Below are 20283 nucleotides of genomic sequence, written 5' to 3'. Positions count from 1 at the left end.
TACCATCTGTCATCAATGTGCAAGTGTCCCCGATAGGTCATTAAAGACACAGGACAGGTAAAACCAGCAACAGTTCCAGTGTAAATACCGAGAAGACAAAATCCATCATCTGCCAACACCCCTTTGTGAGCCTGCGTACTTCCCAAGAGGAGTTTCAGGAGTGCCACGGAGACGCGCAGGCATGGGGCTGACTTAGGGGGAAAGTCGGAGCTCTGTGAACTCTGCTCTTGCCCAGCTCGTATTTTGGCGTGAGAGTGAGGATGAACTATGTGTGTTTTCTCGTTCAATCCAGAAAGTGCTGTTCTCGCTGGGGGGATCCTTCCTGTACTATGCTGACCGCTTCAAGCTCTACAGTGCCTTCTGCGCCAGCCACACAAAAGTCCCCAAGGTCCTGGTGAAAGGTGAGGCCTGTGCATGTTGGGTGCTGGGGTGTGTGTGTCAACGGTTGGTTCCCATTGGTGCAACAGCCTGGTGGGGGCTTTCGGACAGAAATTTTTAGAGTCTTTGACGTGCCAGGTAGATTGTTCCAAGAAAACACAAGTATGAGCCCTGAGGAACGAATGCATTAATATCTTGAATGACTAGTTTTGTCATTTTCCTAGAGTGAAAGTTTTGACGCAAACTATTTTTGGCCAGAATTGAAGAATCATTTTGCAATGATACAAAACATAGGGGTTTTTGAAAGCTGCTGCTTTTTTCCTTAATTGCTATTATTATCTCTTATAACCTATGATACTTCCTGTACCCTTTCACGGACTTTCATCTTCCCTCACCTATTTTCATTCCTAAAGGTGTAGTAATAGCCTGTGTCATTACTACTAACATTTCAGTTATTCAGGAAAATTTATTAAGTTGAGGTTGTATTTTGCTTTGCACATTTCACAGGAAAATATATTTGCAGTCTCCTTAAGTGTTCTGAGAGGATGATAGCATTCCACGAGGTTTGAGAAAGTAATTGTGCTTCCGTAGTTCAGGTTGGTGTCCTTGGTAAGAGGTGAAAGGAGCAAAGAAAGTAGAACCAAACAGGAAGTTTGATTTCCAGGGATCTCTTTGAAAATCAGCCTGCTTTTCCTTAAAACCTCACTGTCATCATCATGTAAACCGTCTACTGATCGAGTTCTTAAATATGTAAATAATTTACCATATATCTTGTGTTCATGTTTGCTGCTAAAGAGAACTAACTTGACCTCATTTAAAACTATTATAGGAAATATTTATATTACGCTGTCCATGGATAACAAAATGGCCTGTACCAGATAATGACAAACTTCGTGATCAGCAACCCAACCCTGTTCTAGCACAGCACAAACTTTTAAAGGGAACCTGGGAATTTCCTTGACCTGCAGCTTGAGCTAGACCATGTTCCTATGTGGCTATGTTGTCTGTATAGCTCTGTGTGTGTGTGTTTTGAAACTTCTGTTGTTAACTCACTATTGTGACATTGTTAAAGTAACTATTTTAGAGCCCTTTGCTCTACAGTGAAATTATATGCCCATTAAAATCCTTGGAGCAATTTGTGTTATTTTTAATCACTCAATTAAATTCTGCCACAGTAGATTATTCTGAAGTCAATTATGTTGGGTTTTTTTTTTTGCACCCTGTAAATGTTATAGTCTCCTTGAAAACTGTCACTTAAAACGATAGGTATGACCCACTTTTTTCTAATAGCCAAATGTGCCAAGAATGTGAAGAGCGCTGTTTGAGTGAGATAGAACAAAGTAGATGCCTCTGGGTCTTTACTGGCTTCAAGCTTGGTTGGACAGAAGTGACCTTTCTGCACCACGAAGTGCTCTGAACCCTGCGCTCTTCTGCTATGATGTGAAATAAAATATAGTAGATGGGTGACCTGCCCATATCCTTCGACTTGAGAATGTTGGGGAGAGTCGTAGGCCCTTTCTAGACTGGAGCCCTCCTTGGGATGGCCCACGGAAGCCAGAGCTTCCCCAGGCGCTGTTTCTGGGCCTGGCCATGCCTCCCAGGCACATGGGCCCATCCAGCGCCTCACTCCAGTCTCCTTTCCCTTCAGGGATTTGTCCTCCGGAAAGAGGAGACGCGATGGCTGCACCCAGCGAGGCTGACTCCTCTTGCTGGGGCTTAGAGGGATTGAAAGATTGTGGTCCTTATGGGACCATCCCTCATCACTGCTGTTTTTCTTTGCTAATGGTCGTGAGAAGAATCACTTTACATTTTCATGATTCCCTTTTGCAATATCTTCCTACCTTGGCTCACTCACCTTTTTTTTTTTGTTCATTGTGATATGTGCCCACTGTTAAGATACTTTGACTTACTGTCTTTTGCCCATCCCCACTTTTTGCCCTCCCTCGAGCTTCTTTTCCCACCACTTTCTTTGCACCTGGAAGGCATTAGCCTTACCTTAACTACCCAGTGGTGGGTGCCTCTGTGCTTGTTTGGGGACCCACAGCTCCTGAGAGCTGCTTTTCGGTGGAGCTGGGTCACACGAAAGCCAGGCTGGTGAGGAAATTGCTGACTCAGACGTTCATTTCCCTCTGAGGTGACCAGTGGGACCTGCGCTGCAGGTGCTAATACCTGGCCGCCCTGAGCTAACAGAGGACAGATGATCAAAGGCATTCACTGTGGCAGATCCCGTCCTCTCCGCCTACCAGAGCTGCATGGCGTCCTGTCCTGCTGCTCCTGCTCTTTTCCTGCCTTCCCTTAAACAAGGTTCTACCAGCAGTGAAATGGTTGACCGATTAGGAGAGCCTTGAATGTGGAGAGCATAAATAAGCAGAGCCCCTGAACGACAAAGTTTGTAGTATTTGCAAATTCTGTTTCCCTTTGAGCATCAGGTCCCCCTTCAAATAAACAACCACCAGCCCCTCTGGTTGTCTCCCTGAGCCCCGCCTTTGCCTCCTCATGGAACCCACTTTCCACCCAGTGCTATAAAAACACCTCTTGGAAGAAGCGACTAAACTTGGGAGAAGGCAATCATTTGGGCGCTCCTCTCTGACAACCTGTGTTTACATTGCTCCAGCCAGGACAGACACGGCTTTCAAGGCGTTCCTGGATGCCCAGAACCCGAAGCAGCAGCACTCATCCACCCTGGAGTCTTACCTCATCAAGCCCATCCAGAGGATTCTCAAGTACCCGCTGCTGCTGAAGGAGCTCTTCGCCCTCACAGATGCGGAGAGCGAGGAGCACTACCACCTGGATGGTGAGCCCCCGGCCCCGCGAGATGGCCTCCCCCTTTCTCGCTTCTCCGTGAGCATCTCTAAGTAGCCTCTCCATTGCTTTTCGTTTCGCGCCCTGTTTTCTTCTAGTGGCCATCAAGACAATGAACAAGGTTGCGAGTCACATCAATGAAATGCAGAAAATCCACGAAGAATTTGGCGCCGTGTTTGATCAGCTGATTGCAGAGCAGACTGGGGAGAAAAAAGAGGTAAGGACCCTCTCCTTCTCGGGGCACCTGGCTCAGGTTGCGAGGGCTGCTGCGATACATATCAGAGAGGGTTGGCCTACACTGTAGGGCTTTACTGTCACGTGGTTTCGGAGGCTACAGGTCCAACATCCGGGTTTCAGCAAGGCTTTGCTCTCTCTGAAGTCTGTAGTGGCCTGGTGCTGGCAAGCTATCACACGGCGATCGCTCCCTGGCCTCTTTTGGCTTTTGACTTCTGACTTCTGCTCACTTGTCTGTGTGTCTGGATAGAATGCCTCTCCTTTTAAGGACTCCCGCCATGTGGATGAAGGGCACCTTGATTCAGTTTGGCCTCATCCAAATAGGAACACTTTAACTAGTAATTACCTCGTCAAAAGTCCATTTTAATAACATCTTCAAAGGTCCATTTACAAGCAGCCTCACACCCACAGGACCGTGGATTAATATTTGAACTTTAGTCTCCAACAGCATCTATCAGTAAAGCTGTATTTGGGTTTTAGTTTTTTCACGGTACTATTTGAAAATAAAGTAGTCACTAAGATATTTGTTGTTGTTACTTTTACCCTGTACCCAAGGCTATGTGAATTTTCTTCCTTAGTTGGGTTAATTCTTAAGGCACCAGGCATGTTCCTGTTGCTCACCCCTTACCCCTCAGGGCATCTGATTTTGTTCTTTAAGTGAGAGAGTGAATTTCAATTACCATAATCAGGGCTATGCATCAGTAAGTAAGAGTAGTTAAAAGCCAAGGGTGGGGAAGTGGACTTGGCCCAATGGATAGGATGTCTGTCTACCACATGGGAGGTCCACAGTTCAAACCCCGGGCCTCCCTGACCCGTGTGGAGCTGGCCCATGCACAGTGCTGATGCGCGCAAGGAGTGCCATGCCATGCAGGGGTGTCCCCCGCGTAGGGGAGCCCCACGCTCAAGGAGTCTGCCCTGTAAAGAGAGCTGCCCAGCACGAAAGAAAGTACAGCCTGCCCAAGAATGGTGCTGCACACACAGAGAGCTGATGCAGCAAGATGACTTAACAAAAAGAGACACAGATTCCTGTGCCGCTGACAACAGAAGCAGACAATGAAGAACATGCAGCAAATGGACACAGAGAACAGACACAGGGGGGTGAGGGGAGAGGAAAAAAAAAAAGGTAAGGCTGGGAGTAGATGAGACTCTAGCAGATGGGTGCCTGCCTACCACATGGGAGGTCCTGGGTTTGGTTCCCAGTGCCTCCTAAAGAAGATGAGGAAGATAGAGAGCTGATGCAACGGATTGGCATGGCAAGCTGACGCAATGAGAAGGCACAACGAGTAGACACAACAAACAAGGAGCAGATGTGGCTCAAGCTATTGGGTGCCTCCCTCCCACATGGGAAGTCCTGGGTTCAGATCCTGGTGCCTTCTAAAAAGAAGACAAGCAGATAGTGAGCACAAACAATGAGGAGGGGGGAGAAATAAAAATCTTAAAAAAAAAAAAAAAGGCAAGGCTAAATCTCCAGAGATATAGAATAATTTCTGGTACATAGTGCTCAACTAAATATTGGTTGAGTGAAAAATTTTCAAAATTTTCTGAAATTAAGTCTCCCAAAAAACTACTTAGAAGAATTAATAACAGGACTTTGATATACCTGGAAAAGAGTGAAGTGGAAGTTGCACTTTAGTCATTAAGAAGGGCTTACATAAAGAAAAATGCTAATATTGAGATGAATCAATATTCATGACATGTAATATTCATCAATGTTTCTGCACACTATGATTAGTCTAGAATACTGTACTCAGTTTTCTTTGCCACATTGAGAAAATGAGAAAAACTGCAGAACAAACTAAAAAGAAAAACACTATTGCTGTGACTGGAAGGATGGTGTGCGGTGTTTGGAACTGTATGTACCCCTGAAAAGCACCTTCTTAAACTTAATCCATCCTTGTGTGTGTGAACCCCTTGTAAGTGGGCCCCTTGGATGAGGCTAGTTCAAGTTAAGGTGTGACCCACCTCCGTCAGGACAGGTCTTAAATCTGTTAGGGAGTCCTTTATAAGCAGAATGAAATTCAGGCAGAGAGGAAGCCACAGGAAGCAAGAGCTGAAGGTCAACAGAACCTGGAAGAGAAGAAGCCAGGAGAGGCTGCCATGTGACAGAGGAGCCCAGGACCAAGGATCACCGGCAGCCAGCCCCAGATCACTAGGCTTTGGGAAGAAAGCATCGCCTTGGTTACCCCTTGATTTGGGCTTTTCCTGGCCTCAAAACTGTGAGCTAATAAATTCCCATTGTTTAAGCCAACCAATTGCATGAGGTTTTTGAACGGCCAAGGAAATTAAAACAGATGGTTAAAAGCAAGGGTGTTGAGTAAACTTTGCTTATGTTGATGAAAAAAAGCAACCTCATCTTCAGAAATAGAAAGAGTTATTCCCTGGGTTCATTTTTATGTGCATGGTGAAACAAAACATATTATCTGAATGTAAAAAATATCATTTTCAGAAAGCGATGAAATCGCAAACCTCTTAGAGATGTAAAAATGAAGATTAATAGTTAAAGAATTATTTGATTCATGCGGTATAAGGGGCCAGACAGGTGTTCTGAGGGTGAAAACACAGATTTATGTGAAGTAAAGAAATGAACAAAAAACAAACAACAAACTTGCTTTTCCAAAAGTGGGATGGACGTCAATTACATCACTGCCCTGAATTTATCAGTTACCTACAACTTACAAAGAGTTGCAGTATAGCTCAAAGAAGTGAACAGGGTCAGAATCTGATAACCCGTAGAGAGTATGCATTGTTTTATACTGAAACACAGGTTGTTGTTTTTTTTTCTACGAGACATTAGAAACAGAGCCTAATGTCTTGTAAGCTCTTAGGCTCTTGTAGGCTCTATATTTTGATGATCTCAATTTACAGATAATCTAATCTTTTAGAAGGTAACAAAGTTCTTCAATACACTGCTAATCTGGATTTTCTTCTCCTTTTCTCGTAAAATTTGTGTCTTAAGAGAAAATATTTATTATACTTGCTAAGGAAAAAGCGCCCTTCCCCCCCCCAAAAAAAAAAGCAAGAAGAAAAACTATAATCTCAACACAATTTACCACTCTTAATGTTTTGGCATTTATTTTAAATTTTTGAAATTACATGCATGAGTATACCGAAATAGCTATGTTTTTAAAATAATTTTGTACCTTGACTTTTTTTTAAATTGAGCAAATAGCTTTCATGTTCTTTTAAAATTTTCCAAAAAATTTTGATTGTAATACTTCATTGCATGGCTGGATCATGATTTACTTAATTTCTGTCACTAGGGAATTTCCTTGGCTACATTTATTCACTATTATGAATAATACCACAAACAATTTTTGATCATGCAACTTTACCCCTTTATTTTACTCTATTTAATTCTGCCAAAAGCAAGTTTTACTGGGTTAAAGAAATGAATGTTTTTATTATATGTGATGCCTAATTAATTTCTGAATTATAAGATCTTAGGAGCAAATGACCTAAATGCTAAAAACTGGAAGGTTATAGTGATAGTAAATTGCAAAGAATTTAGGAAGAAAGAAAGATATGACTCTGAAGTCAGAGACTATGGAAGGGGATATGGCTTAAGTGAAATTGGAAGTCCTCAAAAATTAATTTCTGACAAACAAGAAATCTTTCTGGTGAGAAGCAAAAGGATTAAGTATTATTATACAATGTCCTCTTGTGAGCTGAGATTAAAAGGAAATGTGTAAAAGATGGAGGGAGGGAGATTTGACTGAGTATTAAAGAGCAGGAAAAACATATATTGTTATGAGAAGGTCTAAAGCTCAGAACAACAAAGTCTTGGCAAAGAAGCCGAGGAGAAGAACAAAGGAATATGTTTTAGCAGTAAACAGGGTAAGAAGAACAAAAGGGAAATATGGTGGCTATTGGGGGCCAGAGATATAATAGCCAAAGGTGATTGATTACAGAAGGAAAATGACTCCAGTTCCCTTGGATCTCTTTCTTCTCACTTGATGGTGTTCAAACTGGAAAGAATACAATGATCTTGATTCCACAAAACTAAAAACCTAGGAGGGAATGGGTGCTGAGAAAATAATGTGGTCTACATCCTGACCAGTTACAGTTCACCATACCCCTTGGGTCAGCATATTTGAGCAATCCTAAAGACTTAGAGAGGCAGACAATTGGAGGTACGTTCATTATGTCCTGATTTTCCAAAAGGTGTTTTCCGATATTTGTAGTTTTCTTTGAATGGCAAAATCCAGCAAAAACCTAGAATGGATTTAGAGCCTTTCTCAGGATCTGCTGGTGCTGATAGTGACGTGCCAGGAACAGAGGGTACCTGAGCCAGCTTTCCTCAGGAGGTGCCTGAAGGTAAACATGGTTCACCGAGAACAAATCTGGGAAAGAAACATTTGTCACTAGGGCTTCAACCTTTTAACCTCATGTGAAACTGTGGGCTGGACCACATGTAGCATCTCTTTTTGCTTAGGTAGGAGGAAGAGAAAGCCAAAGAAGGCATTTCCTCTTGAAGATGGCCCCGAGAGAAGAGCTCAGGAGCACAGTCCTGACCCTGTTAGGGTAGAGGCCTCGCAGCAGAACTCACTTGTGGGGTTTGGGAGGAAAATTCAGAAAAGTAGCAAAGGAACCCAAAACGGGGAACAGCACCGACACCTCCCACCCCCCACCTCCACCCACCCCCGCCTCATACTTGTTGCATGGAAACTTGTCAAAAGAGAGAAACCCTGTGCCCTGGGACTGTGTTAGCCCATTTTTCACATGTAATAAACAACCTCGAAGTCTCAGTGGTTCATGAAGCAAACATTCGCTACACATTTGGGCTCAACTTTGGCTTCTCTTGGTGAAGGCCCGGCCTCAGGTCAGCCTCAGGTGTACTCCACGCCCCTTCTTTCTAGGATCCAGGTTGAAAGTTATGCCCTTTCCGTGGCTGCAAGGTGGAAGCACAAAAGGGCTGGCGGGAACTTGTTATGGCAAGTCCACGGCCCAACTTGCATGGCCCAGAGTTAGGGGGACAGGGATGGATCTAGGGCAGGAGTTCCTAACCAGGAGTCCGTGGAAAGATTTCAGGGGTTCATTAGTTTGAACTGAAAATTTAAAAAATTCTTGTGTGATGTGCTGGTGCAGGTGTCATGTATTTATTAAATAATAAGCAGTATAATGTGGACTTAGTAAGGGGTCCGTGGTTTCCACCTGACTGGCAAAGGGGACCGTGGAACAAAAAAGGTTAAGAACTCCTGATCTAGGGGTTGGCGCTGGCAAGTCACGTGGCACCAGATGCACATAGATCATTCTATCCCAGTGAGGGTGTAGAGTTTGGATAATAATTTACCCCAGTGACCTTAACCATTTTCAAAGACATATCCCGTCAGGCTGTGGCCCACCGTAATAGTCGGGAATTTGACTTCTCATTATAACCACTCTTCGCAGGGGTGTTTGGAAGGAGGTGGGCATTTAGTGGAATCGATGTATTTCGCTTAGCTGATATCCTGGGGATTTGATTGACTGCTTACTTAATGTGGACTAGCAAAGTAACGTGACTATTAGAAAACCCTTTTCCCTGGGTTGTGTTCATCGATATCCGCCAGCCAAAGGTGGCATCATACAGTCGTATTCTGCACAAATTGATCACATCTCCAGTGCCCCACGTTCCCCTGTTCAGGCGGCTCCAGAAGGGCCGTGAGAAGCAGCAGCATAAACTAGGGCCATCTGTCCATGCGAAGCTCAACTTTGAGTCTTCAAATATTCGAAAGGCCAGCTGAGGAAGAGGGAATTGGGCCTGATTTCTGTGGACCCAGAGAGTAGAAGTGGGGAGACAAATCTGAGGAGGGCCTTCCTCACAGTTAGGGGCAGGTGCAAGTGGAAGAGACCCTGATTATGGTAAAGCCGTGTCCTCTGATGTATTTCCATCGAGACCAGGTTAGGACACCAGATGATTTTCCCACTTATGATGAGGCTGCTGGGAGTATCTCCAAGCAGGGTGGGACGTTGGAAGTTTGAAAGGCTTGGAAGCAGGCCAGTGGAACGCGGTGTGTCAGACATGCATGGCCGTTTTGAGGAGTAAACACTGGATTCCTAATAGGACCTCTGGAATCCTTGTGTCTGGATGGCTCTAAACTGAGGGGAGGAACTTGCCAGCCTGAGATGGTTTTTAGCATTTGACCGCCTGAGGCGTTGGCTGGACTTAACTCTGTGGACTCCAGCGCTTGCCGATGCCTTGTTAGAGGAATCTTCAAATCCCTCATTTGGCTTCTTCCTCCTTTAAAGTGAAACGAAATCTTCCTTAAAATGAGTAGGAAGAAGAAGAAATAATCGATTCCATCACTTCTCAGGAGACCTCTGCTCCACGGGGATTTCACTTGCGTATAGAAATGTCTGCCGTTTTCTGGGATGGATCTTTGCCTTGGCCCATTAGTATCTCCTCCGGGAACTGTCTGTCCTCTCACACAAAAGGCCTCCAATTTTGTAGCGCATTCTGACGGGTTTACTGCTTGGGAACTTTAGAGCTCTAATTTGTACCTTTCTGCCACCTTTTTGAAATGTGGCTAGATGAAAGCAAAAATCCAGCACTTACAGAGCCAGCATTTTCTTGACATCAGTCTGCTGAGTGAGTATTTAAAACCCCTCCTGGTAAGTTTCTCCATGTCCCTGTTTCCAGGTTGCAGATCTGAGCATGGGGGACTTACTCCTGCACACCGCCGTGATCTGGCTGAACCCGCCGGCCTCACTGGGGAAGTGGAAAAAGGAGCCGGAACTGGCGGCATTTGGTATGTATCAGCAGAGAAGTTTAAGGGGAGGAAAAGGGCCTGCCTATTATTTAAAGCACAAGCATTTCTTTTCCATGACAACTCCTTAATCCAATGAAGTTAATTACAGTTCTCTGGATTGGCCTACCTGCTTTGGCCACTGGCATCTCGCTAATACTAAATTAAACCTTCCATTATTAATGTGTGTAGACAGTGTGGCCGTGTCTGTTTCAGGTACAGACAGAGGCAGAGAAAGAAAATATGTTGCTACTGCTGCTGTGAGTATAATTTCAAAAGAATGGGTTGATGATCAAGGAAAAAGTGAAAAAGTCAGGACAGGGAGGTGGATGTAGCTTAGTGGTTGTGTGCCAGCTTCCCATGTACAGCGTCCTGGGTTCAATCTCCAGTACCTCCTAAAACTTAAAAAACAAAAATCAGGACAAAAATGTCTTTGGCCCCAAATCCTAGATCCTTTATTCTCTCCCTGACTCTGTGTTGTTGTATCTAATGCTGGGATTTAGGACATAGGTTCTCAGCTGAACTGTCACGGCAGCACTGGGGGGCCTTGATGAGTTGTGAAGTGCAAATTGTTACTAATGATTTATTTTATCATATGAATTTAGACAATATAATATGAGTAGAAAATGATCTAGTGTTTAATAAATTAGCTCAGATTGATGCTCTCATGGAAATTAGAGACCTCGTGATTGTTTTATAATACACTTGCTTGAGAGAGAAAAACTATAGATGAGTTCACTGGGAATTGCACATAAGCCAGGAAATATGACTTGCTGCAGTGTGAGTGCTTGAACGCCACATTGCAGTGTTGTTGCTGAGTATAAAATAATCAACCATCCATGCTTTTCTTCTATGCTGTGTTTTTCCCTAAGTCACCTTAGAATAGTCATAGGTAGGAACATAGCATAAAGGAACCTGCAATATTAACCATTTTCTTAATTTACCTCATTTTTCTGATCTTTGGGGGTTTTGCTTACAGCTTCTTTAACTGAACCTTTTAATCCTCCAGGATGAGAACAAAGTATTCCCAAACGGAACATTCCTAATGATAGTAAATTCAACGTTTCATGCACATGTTTATTGGATTCTTTACTTAGATCACTCAACCTTTATTGAGAAACTTAATATTCCTAAAATTTTCAGAGAGCCACTCTTGCCATTGATGCCATTTCACAAAAAATAACAAAGGCCCATTAAGTGTGCAGGGAGAATGTGCGGCTAAGTGCAATACCTAAGGAGACATTGGTATATTTTAACTTGTTGTCGCCTTTGGTGGGATTGAGTATTTGGAGTGAGGAGTATTTGTTTTCTTTCCAGGGTCACCACTTTTGTTTTTATGTTACAGTTCCTCTACTGTTTCTCAGTAGGACATTTATCTGAATTAAAGGGCCCAAACCGTCTGCCTGTTTCTGATGTTGGGCTACAGATTAGCCATTCCAGAGGTCAATGTTTGGATTTTATTATGATTTGTCCCCTGAATCCTACAGGTTGCCTGTAGTTTGAAATAAACATTTAGAATAGGAGAATAAGGAGAATGGTGGAAAGCAGGGTTGGCAAACTTATTCTAATAAGGGCTATATAGTAAATGTTTTAGGCTTCCCAGGCCAAGAGATCACACACTCTGCAAGTTTGGGGCCAAAGCAGCTGTAAACCAAAGAGCCATAAACGAAAGAGCAAGGCTGAGCTTTTGGGCTGTATAAGCAGGAAGCTAACTGGGTTTGGCCCATGGGCCATGGTTCAGGAAAATGCCTGTTTTGAGGTTTCAGGCTTTGGTTGCTCCTTACTCCACAGGCTCACAGGGCGGGTATGTATGTCTCACGGATTCAGAGGGGGAAGTGTGAGCTTCTAACACCTCTCCTGGTCGTGAAGGGAAGATGCACACCCAAACCCCACTGCGCCACCCTGAAAGCAAACTCCGTAGGGGCCATCTTTAACAAGTTTAAAAACAACCACCACTGTGATAAGAGGCAAGCTTATCGTTATTCAGAATCCTCCTCACAGTGATTGGTAGAGAGACTGGGAGAGGATTAAAACCAGGATGACAAACAAAGGGCGTCATAATAATGAGCTTATTTATGGATTCCCAGTCATTAAAGGTGGCATGTTTGACAGCTTGGCTGTGATTTCAAGTAGCAAGACAGAGCCTTAGAAAAAGGAAGCATTGCTCTGGGGGAAGGAGGTTGATAGAGATGAACAGGCAGCTTTTGGGTTAAACTGTGGCCTTTGTTGTGCTCTAAACCTCTAATCTCAGGAAATAGTGCAGCTTTATTTTTAAATTGAAGTTCACTTGCTGCAATGATGATCACCCTAAAAGAGAAAAAGAGCAAGCTTGTCTACACAACTTCTCTCTTTAAAAACATTATCTAGACTTCTGCTTTGAATGGTATTAAATGTTTACCTTCTGCGGTCCAAAGAAAGTGGTTTTGACCAGCAAGCCTAGCCAAGGAGTTTGTGGTATCAAGGCCAGGGGACTGGGCAACAGCGGGAGTGAACTAAAGGAGAATAGCCCAGAGGGAGACGCTATGGCTGTGAGCTCAGTAGTGATTTCTAGACGGATGACCAGGTGGATGAGGTCGAGGCAGGCCAACTAGGCTTCATGGGGCCTGAAGTCATGCCTGGAGCTGTGGTTCCAATGATGTAGCAGTTCGCTGGAGAGTAGGATTCCTGGGGGCCGTCAAGTAGCGTCCTCTCCTGGGGTAACGCCCTCTTGCGCTTTTTAGGGGGACTGAACTCTCCTGGCTGCGGGAGTCTCCGAAGGCTTCCCAGTAGGAACGAGGAGGTTCCTCAGGCCAGCAGCACTTGGCCCTGCGCTGGAGCGTTGATGTTGCCCTTGGGTCAGTGGGAACTCCCTGTGAGGGGCTCGGAGCAGTTCAGGCCCATGGCTGGAGCTGTTTTCTTTGCAGCTCAAGCTTATTTTCCTGCTGTGGAAATTAGGAGGCGCCTGCACAGAGGAAGCCTGGCTTGTCTTTAGTAGGGTAGAAAGTGAAGAGCTCCCTGCACACTCTTTCTCCCTGTGATTTGGGTCTGGTGCACCCAGGCTTGCTCCTACCAGCTGTTCCGTGACTGGACCTGGCTGTGCCGCGGGTCAGAGTGTGAAAGTAGTCCTGACCCAGAGAACCAAGGGGTGGGCTGAAGGCCCGTCCGTTCCTTCTGGGCGCTGCCTTTTTTCCCTACTGAGAGGAGAGTCGGAATCATTGCTTAAGGAACCGTATGGAAGATTAGGCACAACTCTAGGGTATCTCCCCTGCCCCCCCCTTAAACTCCCCCACCAGGATAAAGCCTGCATTTCCCCTTTTTACAGAGCTCACTAGAATTCAGTCTGGAAATGGTATTGCATTTTATGTCATAAATCACCTTGTTTTTCCAGGTCAAGAAGATGAATTATATATTTCCTGAATTATGAACACGTGTGTGTAAAATATTAGCTTAGTTTGCAGAAATGTAAATCATCTTGAGCAGTTGTATTAGTCCTCCAGTTGCTGAACTAGTTTTTGCTGGACATGTGTCTGCTGAGGTTTTAAACTTGAAATGGTACCATAGTTAACTTTATTTTATTTTTTCCACCTAAAAGTTTCTGGGGCAATGATATTTCCATTTGGTCTAGCTTCTGTGTTTACTTTGAACCTGGAACATGCTGTGTCAAGTGGCTTTTGATTTTCACAGGTGCGAAAAATGAATGGAAGGTCGGGTGGGAGTCACTTAACTGGGATCATAACTGCAATCACCACAGTTATTGAAATAAGGGGAAAATCCCCAAACATTCCGTGCCATAACTTCCTTTACTTTTTCTTTTTCCAGTCTTCAAAACTGCTGTGGTCCTTGTGCATAAAGACGGTTCCAAGCAGAAGAAGAAACTTGTAAGACTTCTTATTTCACCCCGTCATTTGGAAGTGCCTGTCTTTCTAACTGCATTTCAGTTTTATTGCATAAGATTCTAGTTGTCAGGCCCAAGCACTTATGATTTCTCTCTCTCTCCCTCTTTTTTTGGGGGGGACAGGGGAGTGGGGGCTTTGCTAAGGGTTCTAGAGGTATCTCCCATCCTTACTTCTTCCTGGCAGGCTCATGTTTAGAGCTTGAATGCAAATGGCTGTTAAGTCTTCCTTGGCTCAGAACCTCCTCCTCTTTTCCTGTTCTTGTTTGGGACTCCATTTTCTCCTCTTTCCTGTGCCCCCTGTCTATATATGCTTAGGAAGCATTTTTGCATATGCTGCATATTTAGCATCCAGCCTCTCACTTTCTACGGGATGCACAATGGAGCACACATTGGGTAGGGTTCCTTGGGGCCAGTCTGGGGCTCCAGGTGAAGTCAGTCACTGGTTTAGGACCTTTGGAGGACTGGTCCAGAGTAGAGCAGGTTGGTCTTAGGCACTGGATCCTTCTCTCCTACAGGTAGGATCTCACAGGCTTTCCATTTACGAGGACTGGGACCCCTTCCGATTTCGGCACATGATCCCGACCGAAGCGCTGCAGGTTCGCGCTTTGGCCAGTGCAGGTAAATTCTGGAATGTGTTGGTTACGTATTTCTGATGTGCACATGTATTGTTTGTCTGAGTCCATACTGATGGTATAACCACCCTCTATTTTTTTCTTCTTTGCTTAACTTTCTTTTTCCTTGAACTCTCCATTTCCTCTTATTTACCCAGCCAATTATTAAATATTCAAATGAATGAAATGAATCAAGCAGGTGAATGGATGTAATATCATCAGAATTGGTCTGGAGAGTTCCGTTCATTCTGTTACGTATTTTAATAATATTACAATGATTAACATCTGAGTAGCAATGAGTCATCTCCTTCTGGAAAGAATCCTTGAGGCCACAAGGACACAAAATCCTTGTAAATGACTCATTTGCCTTTTAACCAGGAGACCAAAAAGACCACCAAAATCACACACAAAAAAGCAACTGAAAAACCATTTTGTGTTTTTGTCCCGAGTATTACAAATATTTATCTTTGGTATTCGTGTGAAGGGTTTTGAAATGTCAGTTCTTCTACTGTGATCCAAAGGCTAATGAGGCAAGCTGTTGGGTACCAAGGACTAAACTTGATAATTAGATGATGAATTGGGCACATGAGAAGAGAAATAAACTTCGGCAGGGTATTGACTGAGAAAATCAATGTTTTTGTGACTGAGGAGCCATCTAGGCAGGGCCTCACTGGGGCCGAGTTCTCGGGAGGTGTACTTCCTGGGCAACCCCTGGAAGGGACATGTTTGGGGATCTCTTGGCCACATCTATTCTCTATCTCACCCGGACAGCAGGTGCAACTTTCAGTCAGTCAGGTGGACTTCCACAGGTTCATGGTGATCCTGTATTTCCATTTCATGCTTCTGGCATCTCGGGTGAGCATGAAGCTATTAGTGTCTGATTTGCAATGCTCGGCCTCTCCCATTTCCACTTGTTGTCACCCCACCTGAACAGTAAAACTGGGTCAGATCTTGATTAAACCACTTCACCCTAGTCCAGGTCATGAGAAGAAACTTCTTGCAATATATATATTTTCATACCCCCACATTATAGCCAGTTGACTTTTTTTTTTAACTAAACAAGTTGTGAGTTTACAGACAATCATGCATACCATATAGGATTCCTATACATTGCACTACTGCCAACCCTTTGCATTGTTGTGGAACATTTGTTATAAGTGATGAAAGAAATGGCAAAATGTCACTGGTAACTATAGTCCATATCTTATATTTGGTGTATTTCTCCCACAAACCACCCTATTTTTAATGCCATGTATCAGTACAGTGCATTTGTTATAGATCATGAGAGAACATTCTCATTTTGCACTGTTAACCACAGTCCATCACCCAACACAGGGTACACTGTAGTATATACAATGCCCTGCCTTGTACACTCCATCCAAAAAGTATACTCAGTGGCTGCCAGTTTCATCATAGAAGTGTGCTGTCATCACCTCAGGTCATTTTTAGAACGTTTTTCCCATGTATCAGCATATTCTTAACACCTTGTAATAGAAGAACATTTTTGCATTTGTAATATTAATCACAATCCTCATCCACCACCAAAATCACTGTTACACGGTTACTAAATTATACTTTAGCTTCCTTTCAATTGACATTTATATCCCTAGACTACTCCTTGAAGCTACAATCACATTTATAAATCAGCATTGTTAGTTATACTCACTATAATGTGTTACATCAACTCTACACATTTCCACACACTTAAAATCCACCTTACTGAAAATTCTACATGCGTTAAATATCATGCTCCTCCTTCTCAACCCACTTTCTATCTCCTAGTAACCTATATTCTAGAGTTTACCTCCATGAATTTACTCATCATATCTAGTTCTTATTATTAGTGAGACCATACACTATTCGTCCTTTTGTGTCTGTTTTTTTATCACTTAGCATAATGTCCCCAAGATTTATCCAGTGTCATATGCATCCTGACTTCATCTCTTTTTACAACTGCGTACCTTTCCATTGTATGTCTATACTACCTTTTGTTTATCCATTCATGGGTGGATGGACACTTGGGTTGTTTCTATCTTTTAGCAATTATGAATAATGCTACTATCAACGTTGGTGTGCAAATGTCAGTTCACGTCCCTGTGTTCAGTTCTTCTAAATATATTCCTAGTAACAAGATTGCTGGATCATATGGCAGACCAATCTTTGGCTTCCTGAGGCTGCAGCATTCTATATTCTATATTCCCACCAACAGTGTTCCTGTTTTTTCATATCCTCTCTAGCACTTGAAGTTTTCTATTTTTTTAACAGAATGGCCACTCTGTAAAGTATGAGATGATATCTCATTTTAGTTTTGATCTGCAATTCCCTAATAGCTAGTGATGTTGAGCATGTTTTTTTTTATCTTCAATTGTCTTTTATTAAAATATATTTACTGTTATTATTATTTTTAAAGTTACTTAGATTATTTAAGTGTTACATAAATATGTATGGGATTCCCATCTGCTGTGTTGTTGGCCATTTGTATTTCCTCTTTGGAAAAAATGTCTATTCAAGTCTTTTTAAAAATTGGTTTGCTTATCTTTTTATCATTGAGTTGTATGATCTCTTTATATAACATGGACATCAAATGGATATGTGGTTTCCAAATATTTTCTCCCACTGAGTAGGCTGTCTTTTCACCTTGACAAAGTCATTTGAAGCACAAAGGTGTTTAATTCTGAGGAGGTCCCTTTTATCTATTTTTCTCTTTCATTGCTTGTACTTTGTGTGGAAGGCTTAAGAAACGACCACCTATTATAAGAACTTGAAGATGTTGCACAATATTTTCTTCTAGGAGTTTTATAGTTCTAGCTTTTATATTTAGATACTTAATCCATTTTGAGTTAATTTTTGTGTGAGGTGTGAGACAGAGGTCCTCTTTCTTTTGGTTATGGATATCCAGTTCTCCCAGCAACATTTTTTGAATAAACAGTTCTGACCACGCTGGGTAGGTTTAATAACCTTGTCAAAAATCACTTACCCAAAGATGTGGAGGGTCTATTTCTGAACTCTCAGTTTGATTCCATTGGTCAGTATGTCTATCTTTATGCCAGGTCTATGCTGTTTTTACCAGTGAAGCTAAATAATATGCTTTAAAGTCAGGAAGTGAGAGTCCTCCAACTTTTTTCTTCTTTTTAAAGGTGTTTTTTCCCTATATGGGTCCTCTTAAAGTCAGGAAGTGAGAGTTCTCCAATTTTTTTCTTCTTTTTAAAGGTATTTTTTGCCTATCTGGGACCATTGACCCTTCCAAATAAATTTGATAATTGTCTTTTCCATTTCTGCAAAAAAAGCTGGTGAAATTTTTGTTGTGTCCAATCTGTAAGTCAGTTTGGATGGAATTAACGTCTTAACAAAACTTTATTTTACAATCCATGAACACAGCATGTCCTTCAGTTTGTTCAGGTCATCTTTGGTTTCTTATAGTGATGTTTTGTTGCTTTCTGACTACAGGTCCTTTCTGTCCTTGGTTAAGTTTATTCCTAAATATTAAATTCTTTTAGTTGGTATTGTAAATGAAATTTATCTTGCCTTCCTCTTCAGATTACTTATTGAATAGAAACACTAAGATTTCTACATATTATTCTTGTATCCTGCCACTTTGCTGAACTCATTTATTAGCTCTAGTAGCTTTTTTGTGGATTATTCAGGATTTTCTAGGTATAGGATCATATCATCACTGAGCAGTGAAAGTTTTACTTTTTCCTTTCCTATGTGGGTACCTTTTATTTCTTTATCTTGCCTTAATGCTCTTGCTCAGGGGTTCTTAACTACAAGGGGTCTATGGAAAGATTTCAGGGGATCTGTGAGCTTGAATCGAAAAAAATCAACTTATCATCTTTATTTTCTCTGACTTCTAACTGAAATTTAGCATTTAGCATCTTCACTTATGAATGTATGCAATAAATAAATTACAGTACTGTTCATTCACCTGACTGGCATAGGGGTCTGTGGAAAAAAAAGTTTAAGAACCCCTTCTCTAACTAGAACTTTTAGCATAATACTAAGAGTAGTGGCATCCTTGTCTTGTTCCCAATATCAGTGGGAAACTTGCCATCTTTCACCATTGGATACAGTGTTAGTGGTGGGTTTTTCACATATGTACTTTATTGTGTTGAGAAAGTTTCCTTCTCTTCCTATCTTTCAGAGTGTTTTTTCAAGAAAGGATGCTGGATTTTGTCAAATACCTTTTCTATATCAAACGAGATGATCATGTGATTTTTCTTCTTTAATTTATTAATGTAGTTTATTACATTGATGGGTTTTCTGCTGTTGAACCACTCTTGCATACCTGGGATAAAGCCCACTTGATCAGAATGTATAAATCTTTTAATTCGCTTTTGGATTCAATTAGCAAGTATTCTGTTGAAAATTTTGCATCTATGTTCATTAGGGAAATGGGTCTGCAATTTTCTTTTCTCATAGTATCTTTATCTGGCTTTGGTTTTTAAGTGATATTGGCATCACAGAATGAATTAGGTAGTGTTTCCTCCTGTCAGTTTTTGAACGAGTTTGAGCAAGATTGGTATTAAATCTCCTTTGAATGATTGGTAGAATTCACCTATGAAGCCATCAGGTCCTGGGCTTTTCATTTTGGAGAGGTTTTTGATAGCTGTTTCAATCTCCTTAGTTGTGATTGGTTTGTTGAGGTCTTCTGTTTCTTATAGAGACAGTGTGGGTTGCTCATGTGTTTCTAGGAATTTGTCCATCTAATGTGTATCTTCTAATTTGGTGTTGTGCAGTTGTTCATAGTATCCTTTTATGATCTCTTTATCTCTGTGGTGTCAGTAGTATTGTCCTTCTTCTCATTTCTGATTTTATTTATTTGCATCCTCTCCCTTTTCTTCTTTGTTAGTCTAAGGGTTTGTCAATTTTGTTGATCTTCTCCAAGAATCAATTTTGTTTTTTGTTGATTCTCTTTTTTCTTGTTGTTGTTCTCCATTTCATTTATTTCTGTGCTAATCTTTTGTTATTACTTACTTTCTGCTTGCTGTGGGATTAGTTTGCTGTTCTTTTTCTAGTTTCTCCAGGTGTGCAATTGGATCTCTTCTTGTAACATTTTCTTCTCTTTTAAGCACTGAGAACTATAAATTTCCCTGTCAGCACTGTCTTCACTGCATCCCATAGATTTTGATATGTTGTGTTCTCACTTTCATTCATCTTATTTCTCCTACAGTTTCTTCTTTGACCCACTGATTATTTAAGAGTATGCTGTTATTCTACTTATATTTGTGAATTTTCCCTTTTTCCATCCATTAGGATTTCTAGCTTCATTCTATTATCAGAGAAAGTGCTTTGTACAATTTCAACCTTTTTAAATTTATGGAGACCTATTTCCTGAATCAGCGTATGGTCTATCCTGGAGAAAGATCCATGAATGCTTGAGAAGAATGTATATCCTGTTGTTTTGGCATGTAATGTTCTATATATATGTGTATGTTAAGTTGTGTCCATTTATCATCTTATTTAAGCTCTCTGTTTCCTTATTCCTCCTCTGTCTACATGTTCTTTCCAATGATGAAAGCGGTGTGTTGAAGTCTCCAACTGTCATTGTAGAGATATCTATTTCTCCCATCAGTTTTGCCAGTGTTTGCCTCATGTACTTTGGGGCACCCAGGTTAGGTACATAAATATTTTTTATTGTTATTTCTTCTTGATGAATTGCCCT

General features: G+C 42.0%; 1 protein-coding gene across 6 annotated transcripts in view; it reads left to right on the top strand.

Moving 5' to 3' along the window:
• TIAM1 (TIAM Rac1 associated GEF 1) overlaps nt 1-20283 on the top strand; it is a 401703-nt gene that overhangs the window by 369534 nt on the left and 11886 nt on the right. For all 6 annotated transcript variants that reach the window (XM_058296149.1, XM_058296148.1, XM_058296153.1 and 3 more), the window contains 6 exons: nt 293-401; nt 2993-3172; nt 3279-3397; nt 10031-10139; nt 13935-13993; nt 14526-14628. In XM_058296149.1, coding sequence (XP_058152132.1) covers nt 293-401; nt 2993-3172; nt 3279-3397; nt 10031-10139; nt 13935-13993; nt 14526-14628 — 679 coding nt within the window. The remainder of the gene's footprint in view (nt 1-292; nt 402-2992; nt 3173-3278; nt 3398-10030; nt 10140-13934; nt 13994-14525; nt 14629-20283) is intronic.

The sequence above is a fragment of the Dasypus novemcinctus genome, chromosome 4, assembly GCF_030445035.2.
Source record: "Dasypus novemcinctus isolate mDasNov1 chromosome 4, mDasNov1.1.hap2, whole genome shotgun sequence".
Lineage (NCBI taxonomy): Eukaryota > Metazoa > Chordata > Mammalia > Cingulata > Dasypodidae > Dasypus > Dasypus novemcinctus.
Note: the sequence above shows the minus strand (reverse complement) of the source record. Positions and strands in the feature narration are given on the sequence as shown.